General features: G+C 40.5%; 1 protein-coding gene across 8 annotated transcripts in view; it reads left to right on the top strand.

Annotated features, from left to right (window-relative positions):
* Positions 1–23535, top strand: part of dmd (dystrophin) — a 309740-nt gene that overhangs the window by 174092 nt on the left and 112113 nt on the right. For all 8 annotated transcript variants that reach the window (XM_037762036.1, XM_037762033.1, XM_037762039.1 and 5 more), the window contains exons 21-30: positions 749–827; positions 2775–2887; positions 5217–5345; positions 10072–10264; positions 14243–14388; positions 20230–20330; positions 21088–21199; positions 21311–21424; positions 22324–22479; positions 22572–22742. In XM_037762036.1, coding sequence (XP_037617964.1) covers positions 749–827; positions 2775–2887; positions 5217–5345; positions 10072–10264; positions 14243–14388; positions 20230–20330; positions 21088–21199; positions 21311–21424; positions 22324–22479; positions 22572–22742 — 1314 coding nt within the window. The remainder of the gene's footprint in view (positions 1–748; positions 828–2774; positions 2888–5216; positions 5346–10071; positions 10265–14242; positions 14389–20229; positions 20331–21087; positions 21200–21310; positions 21425–22323; positions 22480–22571; positions 22743–23535) is intronic.

The following is a 23535-nucleotide window of genomic DNA, read 5'->3' as shown; positions in this document are numbered from 1 at the left end:
CAGTTCTGATCAACAAGACGTGCATGTGGTTGCTGTACTGACTCTTTTGCACACATGTGCCAAAACATGTGCAAGTTATTTGAATGAATGAAAAATATGAACCTATTGTTTTGAAAAAAAACAATTCTCCTTCAATAGTTGAGCCAAAGCGAATGAGAAAAACTGTAATTAGAGTATGAAAACATTATTTCTGTTAAAAAAACGAAATGATGAGCAGCAGAGTGGTGAGATGACACGACTGTTGTTCATGGAATGAAAATTATGCAGAATTTACCATGTGATCCTTTGTTGTTTGCTACATGTAATTTCAACCCCCTAAATGTGTTTTTACCCTGCTTTTTAAGAAGAATTTACATATTTTTCTAAAAACGATTCTTTTCAATACAGTATAAACCATTTCCCACTGAAATATTAAACTTCAAAAAAATCTGTTCACTTCAAACCTTTCTGTTGTTTGCCCAAACAATGAGCAGACATGCTCGGGTTGTCCTACAGTAAATGTTGCAGCACAACAAGCTCAGAGGTTGATGAGAGCTACGGGAGCTCTTATTCTTTGGAAGTAATAGTCTGTTGAATTGGACATTGATTTTTTTTGGGGGGGTGTTTTTGAATCTTTCTTTGGAATAAATAATAATTCTCCTGCTGTCGCTCTTTTTGTCCTGCAGCCTCTCATCGTCTGTCTCTTGTCCTTTAACTTCCTCTTCCCCATCACTCTCTGTCCCCCTACCTCACTGTCTCTTTGCCATAGGCGATAGAACGAGAGCGGCCGGAGAAGTACCGAAAGCTTCAGGAAGCAACACGCACGGCGCAGACCCTGGTCGAGCAGGGTAAACGTGCACTCACACATTCACATGCGTACGCACGCAACGCACGCACGCACCCTGTCTGTCCCCATGGCAACGCCTCCACCTGTCCCACCCTCTCTCCTTGTCTCCATAGAAACACAGATAGAGAGAGAGGAAAAGACAGAAAGAGAGAGAGAGATGTTTCTTCTCGTCCGTCCTCTCCTCTGTCCTTGTGCAATTGTTGGTGCTTCTGAAAGCAGAGAAGCACTCAGTGGAGACTTCTCACTTTGACTGCTGAAACCGCCAAACAGAACATGACAGAACATTGTTCAACTTACTGAATAGTGTGTGTGTGTGTGTGTGTGAGTGTGGGTTAATAAAGCTGATGAATAAAGCTCGAAAACATCACCTCATCACAAGCAGTAAGCATTGCAAACTGCAAATGAACAAACCAGCACATTTGAGATAAATAAATATTTATCATCAGCAAAAGGAATAGTTTTGAGAAATGCACCGATTCACATCGTTGCTGAGAGTTAGATGAGAAGATTGATATCACTCTCATATCAACACATTCTAACTCCCAACTCATCAAATACCGACGCTTTGGTCAGTGGCTCTACGCTTCAAACTATGACTCTCTAAGTACCCCGTAGGCTTTTCAAAATAAACTTCAAACTTAGGCTTACTTACACAACAAAACTACTTGGTTAGGTTTAGGAAAATATTGTGGTTTGGGTAAAAGTAAGAATGCTTTTTACCTAAAATAAGTTTGTTTTTTACGTAACTTATGCCACATACCTAAGTTACGTAAAAAACAACGTTAAAATAAGTTGACTTGGTTTCACACGGGACATGAACAGCGGTCTTCTGGGGGAAAGTCCTGTGTTTGTTTGACCCATCGATCCACCCCGACCTCCTCCTTAAGCAGACTTTCTCTTTCTTTATACTATGTCAGTTGCTCTCAGCGTCTAATATCGATGCGGATGGGTTTACATTGGAGATATGCATACCATACACTTGGAGACTTTGAAAAGACTTAAAAGACTAAAGTCTGACACCCTCTCACATCTAAAGACAATGTGTTTTAAGTCACAGACTATAATATTTAGCAAAGACTGGGGATCTTGCGGGTCACCATTTACAAGACTACAACTAGATCTCCTGGTGGAAATTTAGAAAGAGAAACTGTTGAGAAAGAAGTGGACAGAAATTGCAGCAGCCCTCGAAATCTCTCTTCATCTAACTCTCTGCAAGAAAGCAAAGAAGCACAAAATGTCAAACTAATTTAGCAAACGTTATTTAAACAAGAGGAACTTTAAGCCGAGCCGTGGATGTGAGATTCCTTCCGTTCCAGGTTGGCATATTAATGCTTATCCAGCAATAAGCTAATGCCACTGTATTTATAGTAGCCTGCACTGGGAAACAGCCTCAGCCAAATGCTTGACATGTAAATGGAACCTAATGGAGGTGCGATTACAGGAAGAAGAAGCAATCTTGAGACATGCGAGCCAGAATGCTGCCTTCCAGGTCCAATTACCGTCCAGCCAACGGGCTTCACTTTGCCCTTTTAGAGGCAGGAGCTTTGGATCCATCTTTATACAACTTTAGCATTGATTTTTCCCTCCTGGAACCTTCTTGGAGGTTTTCATTTTCCGGGCACTGGACTTTTACGCAGACTTTAAATTGGGCCATTTACATCAAAAAAACCTCGTCGTTGGCGAGCGTGAATGCACCGTGAGATGTGTGTGTGTCCCTGTGTTCAGTGGGCAGGCGGATAAACAGCTCACATTTTGGTGCCGAATATTGATGGCTCGCCTCACCTCTCCTACAGATGACATTCACCACATTTAGTGTGCATGGAGAGTGTGTATTTATGTCTGTCCCCTACAGAGAGACCATGTTTCACTGTGAAGCATGTTTCACTGTGTATGTGTGTGTGTGTGTGTGTGACAGCCCCCTCTCTTTCTGTGTCTGCCCCCCCCCCAGAGGGAAGTCGTGCTGATGACATTGCTCAGGCAGCGGAGCAGCTGAACCAGCGCTGGGTGGGATTCTGTGCCCTGTTGGCAGACAGGCTGGCATGGCTGGCTTACCAGTCAAAGGTACACACATACACCCCTTTTTTATCTTTTTTTTTTAACAAAAAAAAACTGCCTGCTGTGATTCAGATGCCCTCAAGTTCAGTATAATCAAAGAGTATAGAAGCAAAGAGATGGAACTTTTAACAATAGCCGCTGGATGGCACTGCGCTAGCACTGCCGCCATTTTGGACTGAAAACGTCAATGAGTCTGTGGCCTTGGATGTATTAAAAGAACTGGATACAGCGTTGGAGGCGGGGCCCCGCTCATTCCTATGAGAGTTGCTCATTGGCGCATGAAGCCTAAATGGCTCGAATTCCGTCTGGAAAAGTACCCGGATCTTGGCGGATCTTGGGGCAACTGGGACATGCGCAGTAGCTTCCGCTCGGACACATGACTCGGTCACGGCGTCCCAACGTCACGCCGTCGTCACAGCTTGGCACTCCAGCCTCGGTCTGGGTCTCACTCACATGAACGGAGGAAGGGAAATAACTCTGGATTCAGCTATTAGTGCATTTTACAACTTTAAAAATATATTTTTTTAAATAAGGGCTATTAGAGTGTTCGTACTGGGAAGTTGATACACCTCAAAAAAAATTATCCGCTGAGTTACAGACGTCTCTTTCCCAATGTAAGTCTATGGGAAAAAGTATTTTTGGGCCCAACGGCATCACATGACTGACACGGAAGTTGCTGTACAGCCATTTGGCCACTACGAAAGTCCGGATTGTCGACCGGCGCTCTTCCTGGGGGCTTGGTCTGTGGCCATGGATGTATAAAGAGACGTCTGTTAATCAGAGGATCATTTTTTATAGGTAAATCAACTTCCCAGTACGAACACTTAAATAGCCCTTATTTAAATCATTATGTCCTAAAAGTTGTAAAATGCACTTGTAGCTGAATCCAGAGCTATAGACCCCTTTTCGGTTATGGTGTGTTATCTTTGTGCGGCTCATATTCTGCGTTGCATGATAGCGTGGCGGAATTATAAAGCTAAGCTAGCTAAGTAGCCAGCCGTCTGACCAGCGGGCTTGTGGCCAACGGCAGCGCTGTAAAGATAAATTGAGGGCGTATAAATCTTTGGATGCCTATAGTTAACTATCCTTCAGTAAAGTCAGTGAAAAAGAGAGTCGCACAATATCAGCGAAGCGTTTCAGAGATGGAGAGAAAGGGTTGCTAATAGTTTAGCCTTCTGCTAATCGCAGCCCTGAACTAAATATTAGCAACATTTACTCTCCATCTCTGAAACGTTTTGCTGATATTGTAGCTCGCTAGAGCCTCGAATCACAGTTTGTCATCTCAAATGTATGTGATATCTGGATTCTGGCACCCAACAACACAGCAAGATGACATTTTCGATGTGTAGCTTTAACACACCGCTAGTGTTAGCCTCCGGTCTTTACTTTGTTTTGCATCAAGCTAACACGGTGACGTCATCATGACGTAGAGACAAAAAGGGTCTATTTTCCTCGGCATAATGAACGTGCATCGGACCCACGGGACTGCACCGCCCTGTATGTTGCTGTAATAATGTATATATTGGCTGTAATGCGCTTTATTATCTTATAATATACCCTTGGGTTGTATGCTGTAAGCCTGTACAGTAGTGGATGTGTTCACGTCTCTGTTCCCAAACAACCGGCTATAGGCCAGTAGCTAGTAGCGCTAGTAGCTTGACATACTAGTCACATGCTCTGCGTTAATGCTATGCGTTCGTCATATTGAAGCAGTCAAGATCAGCTAGTAAACAAATACAATGTGTACTGAGACAGGTAGACTTCTCTACAAAATCGAACGTAACTCACTTAATTCTGAACTGATTTTCACGAAGTTTGGTTTGTTATAAATGTGAGAAATTGAACATAATGCTGGTTACTTATTGGAATTAAATTCAGTTACTGGTGGGGGGATGCGTCTCATATCAGTTCTATGCCAAAACGTAAACTTTTTGAATAGCCACTACTCCCTCTGGGACATGCAGGATCCGATAACATATTCAGATACGTGCATGCAATTTTTTTTCACATGCACACAAAAGGAGATGTACAACTGCAGACTGTGAAATTATTTGTGAGCTCAAGATATTAATGACCCCAAGAGGAAAAGTGAATAGCACAGAATTATTATGCATAGACTTTAAACAACAAAATTGCATCCCAGGTACAGAGTTAGAATTTCAATGTGATATGACTGAGGTTATCACAGGATAGAGTTTGGTCATTCTGCAGCGCTACTGCAAACTAGGAAAGAGTTTTTATGAATAAGACAAATGCTGTGTGGGTTTTAGCTTGTGTCTTTGTGGGAATTTCTTCACCTTTACTCAAATTGTGTTGCTGTGCGTGTGTCCTGCAGGTGCTGGCCTTCTACAGCTCGTTTGAGCAGTGTGAGCTGGCTGTGGACAGCAGTGAGAACTGGCTCAAAGTCCAGGCGCCTCCAGCATCTGAACCAGAAACACTTAAAGTACAGCTGGACCGATGCCGGGTGAGTGAAATAGAGTGTTTTGGAGCCCAAACTGTCTCCAGAATGATCCATTATTCTCTGCTCAGCCCCTTACTGATAAACATCACGTACACATTTGTTTTTTCTTCTTTTTTTTTGTTGAAATCCATCTGTTGTTGGCAATATTTTTAGTTTTGTTTCATTTGAATTAATTTTATATTTTCATTATCTTAATTTATTTGGCTTGTTTTAATTTCTGTCTCTTTCCATGCATCTGTTTGTCACAGCACTTTTCTGTAAGTATTTGTATGTTATTTATTAATTAATTCCAGCATAGACTAAATGATATGTACCTCTTCCCTTTTTTCTTATTTGTTTCTTGAGAAATGGTGCTACAACCAACTGGTTGTAACTTTTGTTAGAAACTATCTGCAGAATTACAATATGCTAAAAGGTTATTATGGAATGTTTGCCCAATGATGCCAAAAATATACTGCCTGCTGTCACTTTAATCAATACAATTCAAAAGTGCTGGTCATCAGATTCTTAAAACTTTGGGCAGAGACAGGTTAGCTGTTCTACGGAAGCCTTGGGAGGCAAGTGAAATTCTGGTGATCCATTTTCCAAGTCCGATCTAAATTGTTTTTCTCACTTGTGTTTATGACTTAAGAACAGGTAAAAAAAATGTTTTGCCAGGATAATCTTTCTAAGAAAGTTTTGTCTGTGAAACAAGTGGGAAAAAAAGTTTTGCCAGGTGAAAAACAAAAGGTTTTGCCAGTATCATATTTCTCAAAACAATTGGAAAAAAAAACTTGCAGGATCAGTTTATTAAGTTACTTTTTTTTTCATTTGTAAAAAAAAAAAAAATCTTTAATATCAAAGTTGGAAGTGTTTGTTGTTGTAATACTCACTTTGTCCACAAGAGGCTGAAGTGCACCACTACCTCATGTTCTAAATAGGACTAAAAGCATTCATGTTTTCTTCCCGGTGAGTTTTAATTTCTCCATGCACTCTAAACACAAGTAGTATATTGTGTATTAGCAAGTTCTGTAAATTAAAACTCACCTGGAAGAAAACTTTTTTGCCACCTGTTTCACTAATAAAAAAGGAACTTAGAAAGATTATCCTGGCAAAACCTTTTCTTTCAAACACAGGACAGAAAACAATTTAGATCTGACTTAGAAAATGGATCACCATATTTTTTTTTCTCACTTGCCTCTCAGGGTTTCCGTAGTTACCAGCAAGCTTTAGCAATGATATCACCAGTTTCGTTGGTTGTAGTAGCCGCTCTTCACGTTAGCTTGCTCAGAGTGTTTTTTTTTTTCTGAATTGCATCTCAGGGCTTCCGTAGTTTTCCCCCGTCTGCTTCCAGTTGTTATGCTAGGCTAAGCTAATTGTCTCCTGGCTCCAGCTTGGCACAGATATGAGGATCGATCTTGGAATCGATCTTCTCAGCTAACTGTGAGGCCTCCCCAAGGGAGTGTGGCAGAGTTGAATGGGAGGTGCAGAGGGAGAGACGTGAGGCGAATTTCTGTCAAAACTCCTTCTTGGATTGATAACTCAGTCAGTTCCCATGGTACCTATATTTTTAGATTCACTGCGACCAAATCCAATTAGATATCAGAAGGATAGAGAACAAAATGCTCCTTATGACTCCAGAACATGCCTAAGAATCATCGGGTTTTAAGGCTTTCTTCAGTATCAAAGCAATCCAGTGATAGTTGTGTGTACATCCATGGGTACATTGCAAAAAAAGGAACCACTAATAGGTAATTCAGCACACTTTTAATGGTGCCAGTTGGTGCAATTTTGGGGGAGTCTTTAAACCTAATGTGTCTATGAATGAGTGGGCGGCTTAAAGAGCAGGAGTATTGACCGGCATGAAACACTCACACAGGTTCATTTCAATAACATCTAAACAACAGAAGAGAAGAGAAGTGACAAGCAGTTCTGGAAAAACAAAAAGAGATGAGATGAGGGGAGCCATAATTAAAGTGAAAGAGAGAAAGGGAGTGCTGCAGACAAGAGAAGGGAAGACAGCTCTGAAAGAAAGAGAGAATGGAGATGGACAAAGGATGAAGGGAAAAAGAAATGAGCAGATGAAACTTGGAGGAAAAAAGCCCTGAAATTCGATTTTTCTTTGACGATATGTCTAGCTTCCACTGCAGACAAACTCACACAAACAAGGTTTCCCTCAGAAGTGCGCCCACACATTTTCACTTCACATAGACACAAATAGAGAACACACACTTTGCTCCCACACATAAATACTGTGAGTTCCTATCTTTATATTAAACAGGAAAGACTTCAGACAAAATGAAATATTTACTGCAACTTTTTTAAAGCAACCTTCCCGACGGCAACCTGTCAGCTTATGAAAATATATTCTGTCGAGGTTATAAATGCTTGTGTTTCCAAACATTATTCATGAATAAAGAGGGTGTCTCTTGGCTTTAGGCTAGAGTGTTAACTTACTCTGTGTTACCGGAGGATAAGACTGACTCTAGGACGGTTGAGTGGATATTAACCTGCTACATCCTGCAACTCACCTGTCACTTTTTATGATTTAAAGACGAGTTTAAATGAACTCATTGCTTTAAAGGATAAGCCTGCTAGGCATTCTATATTTTTGTGATTGTCAAAAATTCTCGGGGTCACAATTTCTCCATATTTCTCCTGATTTATGACACATTTTCACACCTTTTTGTTTTTCCTTTTCATTATTTCAAACTGTTTCTGACACTGTACAGCGTGTCCTGTTTCCACCCAGACAATAATACTGCTACTGTACACCTAATGTTGTTTCCTGGGGGAAGAGAGCTGCGCTTGCCACCGGGTGCTGATATTTTCGATTCAACATTTTTCAATTCCTAAAATTCACTTTCTTGCCGAGGGTTGGATGAGAATCCTGATACCACTCTCATGTCTGTCCATTAAATATGAAACTAGAGCCAGCAGCGTAGCTTAGCACATACAACCTGTTAACCTGTCTTTGTCCAAAGTCTAAAAAATCATTCCACCAGCACCTCTAAATCTGGGTGTCTCTGCAACTACGATTGATTCTGCCAAAATAAAAACACATCAACAGGTACACAACATTACATATTGTGATTTTAATCTGTAACATTTTTATTTTTTTATGGTTTTAATCCCTCGTTCTTACTGAACGTCCTTACCGCAACATTACAATAATGTTCATTTTATACATTTTGCTTTTTAAATTTCTATATTTTTAAGACATTTAAATTAATTTTCATCAAGCTTTGTGCATCAATATAATATATTGACTTAAAAAAAAAAAAAAACATTTTTAAAAAAATAGGGGATTTCCAGATTTTCTCTACACCGTGAAACATTTTGACAGTAGCCGTAGATCAGTCAGTCTTCAAACACAAAAAAATTAAATGTTTTTTTTATGACAGATATTGCAACCCAATGTCTAATGTCCTTTCCCGCAACAGCTCAATTGTTGCAGAAATTACATTTCTGCTAATTTGCAGAGAAATGGCAGCTAGCCACTTTACACTCCAGCAACACCAGCATTACCAAAGATAACGTTACTCAAACAACTTTCAGCAAAATATCACATAAAGCCATGAAGTGCAGGAGTCATGTTTTAATACAAGTCAGCTGGAAACATAAAAAAAAATCAAATAGAGAGAATAGAGTGCTACAGGAATGAGTCCTAAAACCCCAAAATGGGTTGGTATTTTAGCACTACCGGTTCCCTCGTTTGGAAGTCAATGGGTTTTTTGAATGTGTTTTTAATCCGCCATTACAGCCTCGTTGTATTTACTCGTGCTCATGCGACCGTGGTGTAGTTCGTTTATAGCCTAATGTTAGCTTTTTACTTCTGGCAATCGCATTCACACTTCAAAAATCATAAAAGTGGTGTTCATTTGTGGAGATGAACAAAACGTGTAAGTATCAGAAACGTGTGTTTGCCACAGAGCTGATTTTCTGCAGTAATCTAAAACCCGATGGAACAATCCCATTGGCTTTCTGTCGAGGGAACCCAGGGCGACACTAACTTCCTGGTTGGCCTGGAGACGGTCACCATTTCAGCCGACAAAGTCAAAGTCGGCAGCTAGAAATGATGTGTCTGTTTTTGTCTACTCCGTCCATGAGCATAACTTCAACTTTGGCTTTTTACTGTGGACACAAACCAGATGTTGATAAGAAAAAATGATTCTCTCCTCCAGGGCTGGCTTAAGGCATCGGCCATATAGGCGGTTGCCTAGGGTGCCACTTTCTGGGGGGGCGCTCGTTGCCCTCTAAAAATTTTTTAAAAATGTTCTGCATTGAGGTTCTGGGGGGTTGAACTCAGAGGCTGCGCCAGGTGGGGGGGATTCAAAATCCCAATTTTGCCTGGGGCACCAAAAGGGCTAGAGCCGGCCCTGCTCTCCTCTTCATATGATGTGATTTCTATCTTTTCCCTCTGTGCAGTTCCAGAGGAAAAGTTTCACAGCTACATTTGGGTTTTGCTGAGCTGGTCTATTTCCTGCTTGGCTTCCTGTATTCATTAACAGTTGGGAGTATATTGAAACATTTCTGTGAAATACAGTCGATGAAGCATACGGCAGATGGAGTGGCGCTTTAAAAACTATTATCCACAGATCCGTTTTTATTGGACCGCTATGGACATATTACCATAGAGTTTTATACAAAATCTCCATGGTAACAACAGAGTCGGCTTGTGTGGTTGACTGGACTCTCCCTCGTTGGATCATCCGTGATGTGACCCCTTTTTCCCTCCTTGTCCCGGCAGGAGGAGGTGGCTCGCCTGGCCTCCCTGCAGCCTCAGGTGGACCTGCTGGAGAAGCAGCTGAAGGAGCTGAAGGAGGAGAAGGAAGGGGAGGAGGACCCCTCGGCCTTCCTGGACGCCGACATCGACGCCTTCAAGGAGCACTACCACAAGGTCCTGGAGGATCTGAGGGCGAGAGAGAGGATGCTACATCTGGGTGAGAGAGCGGAGATGCTGATTCACTGCAAAAAAAACGTCATTTAGTGCAGAGTTGACCTTTTTTAATACACCTTGTGGCCCCTGCTTTTGTTTAGGGGCTCTCCATGTCAATAGTTGTTGGGTACCATTTGTTACAGTAATTCTTAAAATTGAGGATTTTTCAATTTTTCAAAAGGTGGGTCTTATTTTTTGGACATTATTCTTATCATTTATGACACTAAACAGGCAGGCCCTCAGACGTCCTCTCAGAGCAGCAGGACTTCTTTTGTGTTTTCTGAGATTAATGTGCAGTTCCGGTTCCTAATCTTTTAAAAACCAAGAAATCACATTTTCCTTCCGTATTTGACAGAGTTCCCAGGTCTGTGTATAGGACTGTGGATCCAGCTCTTTAGAGGATCGGTTCAGATTCCCACTGTTAAGAGTCAGCCTCGACAGCCTGCTGTAGCCCACACGCTGTATCAGACAGATTGAGAGTGGCAAATGTCTCCACCCACAACAACAACAACAACAACAACAACAACAACCACCAACCCGACATTGAGCACAGACACACTTGTTGTGTTTGTGGGAAAGCGGAGGGAACGCATCGAGTTGTGCAGCCTACAGCGACGTCTCTCAGCGTGGGTAGATGTAGGGATGAATAAAGGGCTGATTCCATATGATCTGCTCTCCAACACGGCACAGCCAGGAATCATCACTTATTATTATGCTCTGCTGCTGATATTATAGTCATTATCTTATTTCCCAGGCTGAAAATCAACCTTTTTATAAACCATTCGCTAACTATGAATAGCCTTTTTCTGAATGGTATGATAGGACGGACAGATTGCCTTTTAACTGAACGACCTGGTAGCAACAAACATCTACTGTGGTGACGTTTCCTCGGGCGAAATACTGAATCTCTGCTCGCTCCAGTATTGAGTTAATGCTCACGCTGATCTCTGATGTCTGTGAGAGGGCAAGAGAAAAACTGAATATCCATATGGAGATCTGTCAGGAATCATATAATTAGACATCAAACACATATTTAAATGTTGGGCCAAAGTCCAAATGTACCTAAGCAACAACTAAATCTATTTTCATGAGACAGAGATGCATGCAGTGAAGAGTTATTTGTTCCAGTTGGAAATGCACCGGACACAGTAAAGCAAAAGCTTTAAGCCAGAATATTCCATTTCTCCCTCATGTATGACTGTAGTAGAAGCTGCAGGTCAAAGGTCATCCTCCAAGCTGCAGGCGCTCTCACGATCGTTTGCGTCTGAGCGGCGGCAAATCGATAAATCTATTTATCTGTCTGTCAGTTTGTCTCTCTAGCTAGCCCAACTTGTTGCATCAGCTAACTGGGGGTTTCATTTTATTTTTGAGTTTCCTCCACCTTAGTTTAGTGTGTTTATTTTCACAATGGCATCTGTGTGTGTGCCGAGAACGGGTGAATCAACACAGTGGTTTATACGAAACCACACGCCGATTGTCTCTCTCACTCGCTCTCTTCTTTACCGTCTCCTCTTGCTGGAGATGAATTAACGGAAAGCAGCTGATAATGGAGGTTTGTGGGCCTCTAACAGGTCCAGATGACGACGGGGAGCGACACAACTTTCAGCTCAAGAGAAAACCAGAGAAAGGTCCCGTTAGAGAAATAAAGGAATCGCAGTGCAGCCCGGTGCGGTGTCGGAGCTGGAGCTGAGGCGAGAGCGGCCGGTGCTGGTGGACGGTGAACCTCCAAAACGTCCCCAAACTGCATTTCAAACGGCGGACCTCTGCAACATGTCTATCCGTCCTCCGGGGCGCTGATGCTGGTGAAATAGAGAGCGAGCGAGTGAGAGAGAGTCGGTGTGTTGAGCTAATTATTGTCTCATTTGTGGGCTGATAAACAGTAAATTCATCTAAACTGGGTTGAAAAATGATGCAATCTGGTTGCCATGGTAATGAATTACATCTGACTATTAACCACACACCCCAATTCTCTGTTTGAGAAAGAATATTAACCAAAAACCAGGAAGTAAAACTGGTTTAAAATGAGTAATCCAACGTTTTTGCAGTTGGAGGTGTCCTGTCAAAGGTTTTATAGATGTATCTTTTATAATGGTGGTCTATAGGAAAATGCTTTTGGGGCTTTTTTGGAAGTAATACTTCTCACAATTAGATTTTGATTTACCTTAGGCCCCCTCTGAGGACTTAGGGCTCTGACAGTTCCCCCCAGCTATCAAGTAATGGTGCGCAGTTTCAAGCAATCTACATTCTCAAGTATTCAAAGGCTCTAATTTGAAGAGCCGTGAGTGTCATCCTAACGCTAAACGTGCTCACGAGGCCATTGTCAGAGCTGGTTTACAAGTCCAGTGACTCATGTGTGAACAGTCACTTTCAGCGCTCACCCATGTGGATACACCTTTCCACCTGTCTTCATGGTGAGGAGCTAGTGCGAATGAGTCATTCAATCTAATTTGTAGTGTTGCTCTCACTGCGAGTGTTAAGATGCTCTCTGTGCAAACAATGACAATGAGATTTAATGAGACAGAAAGAGAAGCTGAAGGCTGTGGCCATCAGGACGAGATGAACTAAATCAGACAGACGCTGTAACAAAACGAGAGCAGATAGCTATTTATATCAATGAGGTGGAGAATGATGAAAACAAAAAATATGGCCACTGAGAAAATGACACTGACATTGAGAGAGAATAAAAGATGCTGACAGACAAACTTACTTTTTTTACTCATTCAGACAGCTTCTTCCAGTGTGACACACACACACACTGCGCTTTTCTCACCCACGCCGGAGGTGAGATATCCAACACACACATTCATCGACTCACAAACACATTACTGCGCCAAATTCAAGTACAGTTGAGAAGCATATGGAAAACAATTTCTCTGAAAGGACTGCGGCAGTTATTTGAATTATACATTTTCCCCTTTGTGGCAGTCTCTCTCTCTCTCTGCTTCTGAAGTCAGGCCAGGTCAGCACATTTTCTTTTAGTCAGCTCAGTTCAAATCAGGGAAGCTTTATTAGAATGAGTTGAAAAGTTTACCAGAGTAGTACATCATAGAAATGTGAAGGTCATAAATTGTGATGAATGCAAGAGTTTAAAGTATCAAAAATGAAGAAATCAACATTTCACACGTGAAACCTTTACATTTATTGCTTTATTGGAAGGTATAGCTGGGTGTCGTCAGCATAAAAATGAAATTGGCCACAATGGCATTGAATAATATTTCCCAGAGTATGCATGTATTGGGAAAATTAAATAAAATCCCAGAATTGTCCCATGAGGCACTCCAATTAATCTTTCCCAACACCACCCAGCACAGCAGCATCAGCAGGTTTTCTCACACTGCAGGATAGAAGATTTGTATTTATAAAATGTATATTCAGGATGGTATTTGTCCATATGTTTGGATACTAGGTCTGTCAAAGTAGACGCGATAATGCGTTCATTCGTTCTAACACCACTAATTTCTTAAGTGAAAATGTTGTTTTTGAAAGGCTAAACTCCAACAAATATGGATGGAAACAGAATAGTTAGTTAGATAAAAACTAAGGCTGTCAAAGTTAACGCGATAATAACGCGTTGACGCAGTTTTGTTTTAACCCCACTAATTTCTTTAACGCAACTTGTAATTTTTAGGTTGTAGCGGGCTCAGTTTTAAAGCCATGTCATACTAGCTTGTCTCAGAAGAGGTCAAATAACTATAAATAATAATCAATATATACATACATTTGCACAAAGCAGCATATTTGTCCACTCCGATGTTGATAAGAGTATTAAATACTTGACAAATCTCCCTTTAAGGTACATTTTGAACAGATAAAAAAAGTGCGATTAATTTGCATTAATTGCGATTAAATATGGACAATCATGCGATTCAATACTTTAATCGATTAACAGCCCTAGTTTGGATATTAAATTAAAAAGTGCAATTTGCAGTTTGCAGCGCTACAACACTCTCTGACATATGCCTCTGTCTTTGTCTGTCTCTAGTTTTGGAGAGCTTGCCACCGGCTCGTTATAAGGAAACCATATCGGCTCTGATGGCGTGGTTACAACAGTGCGAGACCAAGCTGGCCATCCCATCCACGACCGTCACAGACTATCCTATAATGGAACAGAGACTGAAGGATGTTGAGGTAAATACACACATACTCAAACACACACTTAGGTCTGCAGAAGTGTGATATATTCATGTTTTTGTAGGTGCTAAATGCGAGATTGGGAGCATTTCAATTGCCTCTGCACGGCTCTCAACATGTCTCTTACAACAACATAGCTTGTTTTACATGGTTTCAAAAGCTCAACATGTTAACAAGTTAACTTACCAGGGCTGGAATCATGCAGTGTAGTGCAACGTTGGAGGTTGGTATAATGGTAGCTCACTATCTGGTATGAATCACAGGTAATTATGCTGTTAGATCGGTGTACTATAATCTCATTATCCACGAGGAGTCAACAGTGATTTGGTTCCGTATCACTCTGTCTGCTCTTGACAACACTGCTGCTCAGATCTATATACAAATTCCCATAAAATGCCAAAATGGTGCTGGCTCTATAATGTTGTGGGGCTATATAACACTGTAATCAGTTTTTACTACAAGCAGTAAAGTTATATGGCCTCTGGCGATGCCAAACTGCCAAAGCAGCATTCTTTTAAAGGATGCTCTTTGAGGTAGCAGGCAGAGGATAAAGGAGAGACAGAAAACAGATGACATGCCCCATTAACCAAGACTCTGATTCATACCCACAACCTATACTGAGTAAATTGCGTGCAACTGATACACCGGGACTTCCCCAAATCACTGTTGTAAACATAAAATCCTTGTAGAGCAAATCATTCAGATAGTCGGAGTGTCCTTTTAAAAAGAAGAGGCCGTTTTCATCTAAGTTTGCTGTTATGTTGGATTACAACACTGCTGTCTAGCGGTAGGGGGTTTGAACACAACACAAAGTGAATTACTGCCTGCCACGAATCTTTGTAAACTACAGTTGCACGACATTGTAAAAAACTGACATGCAATATTTTTTTTTCTGCAATATATTATGTGAAATAAAAAAATACAGGAGCCTACATTTTTTAGGATACATTTTAAAGTTAAATGCATCAATCTGGTGCACTTTGAGAGCAAAATTAACCCTCTGAGACCCACAACAATTGTCTATTTTAGGGGTGTTCTAGTCATGAATCAGTAGTATTAACTTTGGAGCGTTATTTAGCCTCCTTGGCAACAAGCTGGTATGACATGGTTGACACCAATGGATTCCTTAGGTCTAGTTTCATATGATATCTGTACCCACGGGTCTCAGGGGGTTAACACATACATGCATACTTGCCCCAACCACACACAACACATACTCACTTGAAGACACTATCTCAGATACTCCATCCACGTAGGGAGTGGCAGTGTTGTTGAATCTGTTCTTTTCTCTGCATGGACTTGTGGTCTTCTTGCCGGATCTTATTTTGCTTATTTTGATGAAAGCTCAGTCTGGGTAGCCACAAGCTTAGGGGCTTCCTTGAGGTGTTTGTGAAGCATCAACATAGTCATTCTGCCGTGCACATTTTTTGATTTTCTTGTGTTTTTATTTTAAAATGGCATTCCAGTGTAACTTCAGTGGTTCCTTTTTCTCCTCAAGGCAAACACATATTTTTTTCATGCACTGGTCTTGAGATTTTGGGCTGTTTTGCTTCCATAACATGTCTTCTTTCAGACTAGTGAAAAGAAAACATCCAACATTCATATTTAGGTATTTATTTCACTACTTTGTCTATTTGTGTCTGTAGAGTTCTCCTTAATTCATGATAAGTTAGCATTAGATAATGCCTCATTTGCATATTTAAACATAGCATTTCAGAAAATTTAACAAAATAATTGTCTTGAATCAGCTCAACTGGTGATATCTATTAGTTAAAGATCATTACCCTATTCATCAGTAGTTTCTTGCAAAATGTATGGAATTTTACAATCCATAGCTTAAAGGCCATTTTCTCAAAATGAGTTTTCTCTCATACTCTGAGCCAGAAACCTTCCCTTCTTTAGCATTTACATCCACCTAACCTTCCAGTTTCATTCCTATCTATATTCTGAAGGTTTCTGCTGAGGGGTTTGTTCATATATCATTCATAGCCGGATTTATAGAATATTTTATTCTGAAAAACATGGCAAAAACTGAGTGATAAAAAGAGATATCGAAACTTCCCTCTGTAAAAAACTTTGACTCTAATTTGTCAACAAAATGAAACAAGAATTTTGAACCTGGCTTTATCCAATGTTCAGATTTCTGTTTTGGAAATTTATGAAAATGAATAAGAAAATGCCTCATTTGCATATTTAAACATCAAATTTTATAAAACTTGTAATACAAAAAAAGAATTGTCTTAATGTAAGTAATCAACTGGGAAGGTTTAATGGTAGTATCTATTATTTCAGCTGATTAGACTGTTGTCAGGCTATTAAATTGGCGTTAGCAGTCGCTATAAGCCCAATAGATGTGGGTCAATAGGGGCCTACTACGCCTACTAGTAAGTTAAATCATCTATTCACATGGTAGATCACCAAAAGAAGGTATAAAAGAACATGACAGCGACCTCTAGTGACCGTAGTAATTATGACAGGAGCAGATGCAGAAGTCAGGTGCTGTAGCATAGACAGTGTGAAACAAGATGTTTTCCCTAAACTTAACCAAGTGTTTTTTTTTGCCTAAACCTAAAGAAGTTGTAGTTTTGTCGCCTAAACATAAATAAGTTGTAGTTTTGTTGCCTAAACATAAAGAAGTAGTAGTTTTGTTGCCTAAACATAAAGAAACCTTTCAGTTTGAGTTCAAAACATGACGTTTCATTCAGTTTTACAACATGATACAACGTGTTGCTTTTAAGTTTCACTTTCACAATTTAGTAGGTGTAGTAGACCCCTACTGACCCACATCTATGGTGCTTATAGTGACTGATAACGCCTATTTAATGACCTCATTACGGTCGAATCGGGTGTAGATTTTTACCCTATTCACCTGTATTGTCTGATCCCATTCGTTTACAGTTTAGTTACTCTCTAAATTATGTTCTGTCCTCAAACTCTGTTTTAAGAGTGAATACATCTAATTAAAGAACCAAGATGCTGATAAAATCCTCTTTTATCAGGCTGTAAAGCCGTCACTATGGCCTCTTACATCCACACCATGCAGTTGTTTGCTGTCCTGTATCCTGTTAAAGCAAGCAGCTCTAACAGCGAGCTAAACTCTACCTTCACAAAACCTATCACAAGCGGAAAGAATTTCCATTTCAGTGAGAATCTCTGATTTTTTTGAAGCCAGACTCCTTCATCTGCTCAACATGCAGGGAGCAGGCCAGAGCTGGTCGCTGTTGGTGTGTGTTTGTCTACAACTCTGCAATTATGAGAGGCGGTTGAGCAAAATCCCAGTGGAGCAAATCAGTGTCTCTGTTTATCACAATATCTACCTACAGATACACACACACACACACACGGAGTACATACACACACATACACATTTTTCATTGTGTCAATGTTAATCCGTATTTCCAGTCAAAAGAATACAAGGTCTTTTGTTCTTTTTTTATTACTTTGTTGTTGTTTTAGAAGTGTTGATTTCTATCTTTAACTTAAGTCAAGGTCACACCATAGAGGAAAGTGTATGTGCGTGTGTGTGTGTGTGTTCGCTCCCTCTTTAAACCTGATAATGGTCTTGTAGCATAGCAAGGAGATCAGGCCTTGTAGCCTGAGATTAATTAAAGTTGATTGTAGATAATAATTAGGAATTCATTCTGCATACTGATAAGCCGTCATTAATTTCCAGCACAACTCTTTCCCCTCTCGTCACTCAGACAGACTTCAGCGCGTGCGCGCGTACACGAATATGTGGTCGGAAACGTTTCCTTTACCCAGGTGACAGTATCACTTCTCACTCTAGTTACTTTGTTCATTAAAATAATGAGCGCTGCTGTCAGGTTTAAATCCTGAAATCCAGCCGATATTAAAAAACAGCCCTGATTGGTTGAAGTAGGCGACGGATGATTATTAATATCATCCACAGTTTCTGGTAGAAGTTATTAAAGACCTGATTGCAGCATTCAATCAGCACCTGTAATTTAGGTGTTATTACATCTTATGATTGATTTGTGATTTTGCACTAGTGATGTAGTGAGAAGCGAGTAGGGGTGGACTGCATAGATAACTGATTGAGGACTGCAATTAACTTCTCAAAGCCCAAGATGGCATCTTCAGATGCTTTGTTTCATCTTAACAACAGTCCCAACTGTCTCAAACCCAAAGATATTCACTCTATAGCTATATGTAAAGCACAGAAGGTCCTCAAAACAACAACTCACATTCTCCCAGTTCAATTTTCATTTATATCAGGTTCATAATTTTACTTTATAGACTATAAATAGTTAGTATTTTTACCAAGAAGCTTGTGAAAAATGAGTAAAAAGGCTACAGCTGTTATTTCAATTTGTCAGATACATATTTAATCAACATTTTGGGAAATGTCGGTAAGTATTGTGTATATATATATAATTCCAGAGCGTTGAAAAGTCAAAATTATTAGAATATATTGAAAAAAGATAGATGTAATAATTTCTGAAATTCACTTGTTTATATCTAATGAAAACAAAATTGTTGGCGTTTAGCATTTCAAAACAATATTTTCACCGCGGTCAAAAAACTGACAAAGACCTCTTGATGAGATCGGCATGATGCTTCTGTAGGTGCTTTCATTAAGTTGTGTTGCAGTGCTACTGCCACCCCTCGAAACATTGGCTTTGCAGATATTGAAAGTGGCCGTAGAACTAAGCACCACATAACAAGTGTGAAATACCTCCAAACAGCTCACAACCCGTTGTTCAACCCGTTCTCACTCACAGTTCATTCTTATCGATCTGTGGAGCATGAGCCATGACCACCCGCTGCTTTGCTAGCGCTGTTTATATATATTTTCAATCCATCTTTTCTGCGGTTGATGCAGTTGACTTGAATTTTGTGCTTTCTGCACGGCATGTTGCACAGAAAACCCGTCTATAGGAGGAAGGCTGTCCATCAACAGGGGACCGTGGGTTCAAAGAGAGACAGCGGGATTATTATGCTATCTTTCATTGTGATGTATCACCTCTTGACCTTTTCTGTTGGATCTCCTGATAATGGAGCTGACTCATCTTTAAAGTTGGATGTCAGTTGAAGAAAGAGGCTTGTCCATGTGATGGATACAAATCATTGAGAGAGAGGAGGAAAGGAAAGAAAAGGCCAAAACTTTGAACAAAAATAGTCTCTACTGCCTACGGATGTCCTGTCCAGGGGCTGTGCTTGAACTAAGCTAGACTAAGCCTCTGAGCCACCATGGTGTGAATGGAGGCTTTCTTCCCCAAAATCTTCCACCGCAACCCACCTAAAGTTCACCAGGAAATCCCCCACCTCTCCACTTGTAATTCATCCTGCACAGCAGGGTGAGCAAAATCAAATAGTGTGAAAAGGCTTTCATTACAAAACGTTAACAGTGGCAGCCTCATAACCTCTCATGCCCGTCATCCCTCACTCTCCCGTTGCACCCCGGCTCGATACTGTGTGTTGTAACAGAAGCTGTTAAAAGGACTTTTTTTGCCCAAAGCATGGCATTTACATGAAAAACACGAACACATGTGATGGATGGTTACCCGATAAATCATATGTGGATGTGTGTTTTAATGCTGCGTTTCTACTTATTGATAAATGTGTCAAGAAAATGCCGGCGTGAGGATTGATTTGTGGAGCGCTGGGCTCCTCAATATGCAGCCGGGTGAATGTGGTTAACATGCTACACTTTAAAGGGTGCTCGCCGCTCTTTATACTTCCCAGTTCATAATTACGTGGATTACATATGAATTGATTTTGTGCTGACCATCTATGTACACGAATCAATACATTAAACTTCGTGATACACTTTGCCTGTGCCTTATTCTCACAATGTCTCTCTTTCCCCCCCTCCAGGCCCTCCAGGTGGCTCTGACTGAACACCAGGGCGAGGTGGACTACCTGACCTCAGCTGTGGAGCAGGTCTTCCAGAAAGCTCCACCAGACATCAGCCAAAAGTAAGTGACTTTGAACGTGACACACCAGAAAAATAAACAAAAAGGCATACACTACTGGCAAAGGGAAAGGAGTCTATCACCTATTTTAGTGGGTTTTCCTGTGTTTATAAAAACCTGCATATGCGCGCTAATTTTGGTGGAAAGTGCTACATAGTTCATCTCGAGTTACGAGAGTGCTACGTAAAAATATATGTTTTTGCTACTTAGTAGTAGCCACATTCTGTTTGAGCGCGGTATTTCTGCACAGTTGCAGATAAAGATGTGGCTACACTGATATTATGAGTATCACACCATTTGTAGAATTAAGTCCAAAAGTCAAAATGTATTGAAAAAAGATAGATTTAAAATTCACAACATTTTTTAACTCACGAAATATTCTGCTCCAATCCATATTTGTTGGCATTTAGCCTTTCAAAATCAACATTTTCACTGTGGTAATGCTCTCCCGCTTGCCACACTCAAAGGGAGGCTTGCACATGTATTAACAGGGCGGTCTAGCAGCAATCTAACAAATATTATATTACATTTATTTAACCACAATAACGCAAAATCTATTTTGGCACTATTCTAGTAAACAACAACAAAAAAATATCTTATTATGTATCTGCATTTGCTATGGGCTCAGGGTTATGGTCAGCTTAGTGATTTCTTATTATTGGGTATGAAAACGGCATTAGTTTGGCCAAAGAAACGCTGCAGTAAAACACTAAACACTACACCACGCCACAAGCCGATAAGCTTCTGTAATTTTCTGTAGGTATCGCATAGAGATGGACGCCGTCATGGCGCGTTGGAGACGACTCGGCACCACGCTGACGGACAACGCCCAGAGAATCCAGGAGCTCATGGCCAAACTGCTGCAGTTTGAGGTGAGACTGATCACTATATGTTGCTTGAGAGTTAAGTTTAATAATCAAATAATACAGGACTTGATCTGCTAGTGGACATATCTTGATTTCCATTCTTGTCTCTTCCACCAGAATGACGTAAAGACTTTAAAGAAGTGGATGGCAGACGTGGATGTGTTCCTGAACGAGGAATGGCCGGCACTGGGAGACTCTGAAGCTCTGGAGAAACAGTTAGAGCAGTGCACGGTGAGGGAACGTTAACACATCAAACATGCACATTCGACGGCATCACCCAGATGTGCTGATCACCGGGACGAGGAAAAAAACAACCCGGAGCATAACTCCTCTATTTTTTATTTTCCATTTCATAGCATTACAGATGCTTTTCAGTTTTATAATCTATTGTGAGTGACCTGTTGCCTTTTTGGTAAAGTGTTCATACAGTGTAATACAGAAGTGTTTGAAATGTTCCTTTTTTTATAATGAAAACAGTTTACCAAAGATGCCAGTGAGCAAAATGTTCCCTCAGTCCCCAGCAGGAGGATTGTGTCTGGCTTTGACACTACAGGCGTATTAGTAAAGACTGTCAGTGTGCAGTCGGAATAAGAAACGATGTACCAATGAAAGTGACTAGAATTTTAACTCTGTTGACTGATGTAGATTCTGGTTGCCTTTAAAAGTTGATAAAGATAATAAGTACAGTTATTTGTGTTATTCTTATTCTAAAATATAGTTGGATAGTTAAATAAGTACACGTTTTTGTTCAGTAAGGAGAGAACTCCATCAATAGTAGCATACTAGTTCATGGATATGAAACTTATTGCTTCTTACCAACTAATAACTTACTTTTTTTTCTAAAAAACATTATCAATACAGCAGTTCTCAATCCTCAAGAGAATAGTAGAAGAGTAGATTCAAGTAAAAATGTTATAAAAATGCCCCAGAGAATTCATAAAATAACCCTGAAAGTTCATAAAATATCCAGGAGTCTATAAAATATCCCTCCAGGAAATTGAGAAGAAATTGAAAATGAGCAGACGAACACCTTTTTCACGACTACTTGTAAAGAAATAGAACCATCGATATCTCATTAAGACCAAAAATGGTCCACTGTGTAACCTCCGTCATGCGTTCTGATTGGCCAGGCTCTGGTGAACGACATCCACACCATCCAACCCAGCGTCAACGGCATCAACGAAGTGGGTCTGTACCTAAAGAAAGAGGCCGAGCCACCGATGGCCATCCACATCCAGAAAGAACTGGACGAGCTCAACGGCCAGTGGGAGAACGTGTGCAAACAGGTGTGTAACTGCATCCAGAGAGGGGGGGCGACGTTTTCCTGCTCTCATGTGTCTGTATAACGATGGAGTGTGGTTTCCTCTCCTCCGTCTAGGCCTATGCTAAGAAGTCGGCTCTGAAAGGCGGCCTTGATAAGACCATGGCTCTGAGGAAGGAGATGCAGGAGATGCAGGAGTGGATCAACCAGGCCGAGGAGGACTACCTGGAGAGAGACTTCACGTACAAGACACCTGAAGAGCTACGCAAGGCCGTGGAGGAGCTCAAGGTGTGTGCATAAACCGCATATTTGCTTTGATATTGAAATGTTATTTCATCCTTTCTTTGCAATATACTTGAGATATAGAACATAAAAATCACAACTTCTACTTGTGCCATGGCTCATGAAGGTGACAGCAGTTCTCAAGCTGAGAAAACCAGTTGGAAGTGCTTTCACACGGTATCTCATTTATTATCTGAAGTGTTGGAAATTCACTTTTTTGTCCACCTGCAACTGTGGCTGGTGGAACCCAAAATCTACCAGCCACTCAATACATTACCATTGGGTTTTTTTGGGCTGGTGAGTGATGCAAATCTAGTAGCCACTTGCATATTTTACCAGCATTTGGCTGGTGGCTGGTGCTAATATCCAACCCTGCTGTAAACCATCACATTGTTTTTTAAATACATTTTTTAGAACTGTGAATTATTCATATTTGCACTGATTTACGATTTTCAATGAAAAAGGCAGAAAAATAAGTTGAGGTAAAATCACTTTACATGTACATAGACTGTATTGCGATACAGTTCTTCATATTTCTTACACTTTTTTCTGCTGTAATTGTGTCTATAAAAAGTGAAACCATATTTTTTCAACCTTTAACTGTTCTTTAATAATTAGGGCTGTCAATTGATTAAAATGTTTAATCACAAATTAATCACAAATTTTTTTATCTGTTCAAAATGTCCCTTAAAGGGAGATTTGTCAAGTATTTAATACTCTTATCAACATGGGAGTGGACAAATATGCTATACACAACTATAATATCCCACCACAACCTCCGAAATATCAATTGCGTTAA

This window comes from Sebastes umbrosus, chromosome 24, assembly GCF_015220745.1.
Source record: "Sebastes umbrosus isolate fSebUmb1 chromosome 24, fSebUmb1.pri, whole genome shotgun sequence".
Classification (NCBI taxonomy): Eukaryota; Metazoa; Chordata; class Actinopteri; order Perciformes; family Sebastidae; genus Sebastes; species Sebastes umbrosus.
This window is presented reverse-complemented; position numbering and strand designations above follow the sequence as displayed.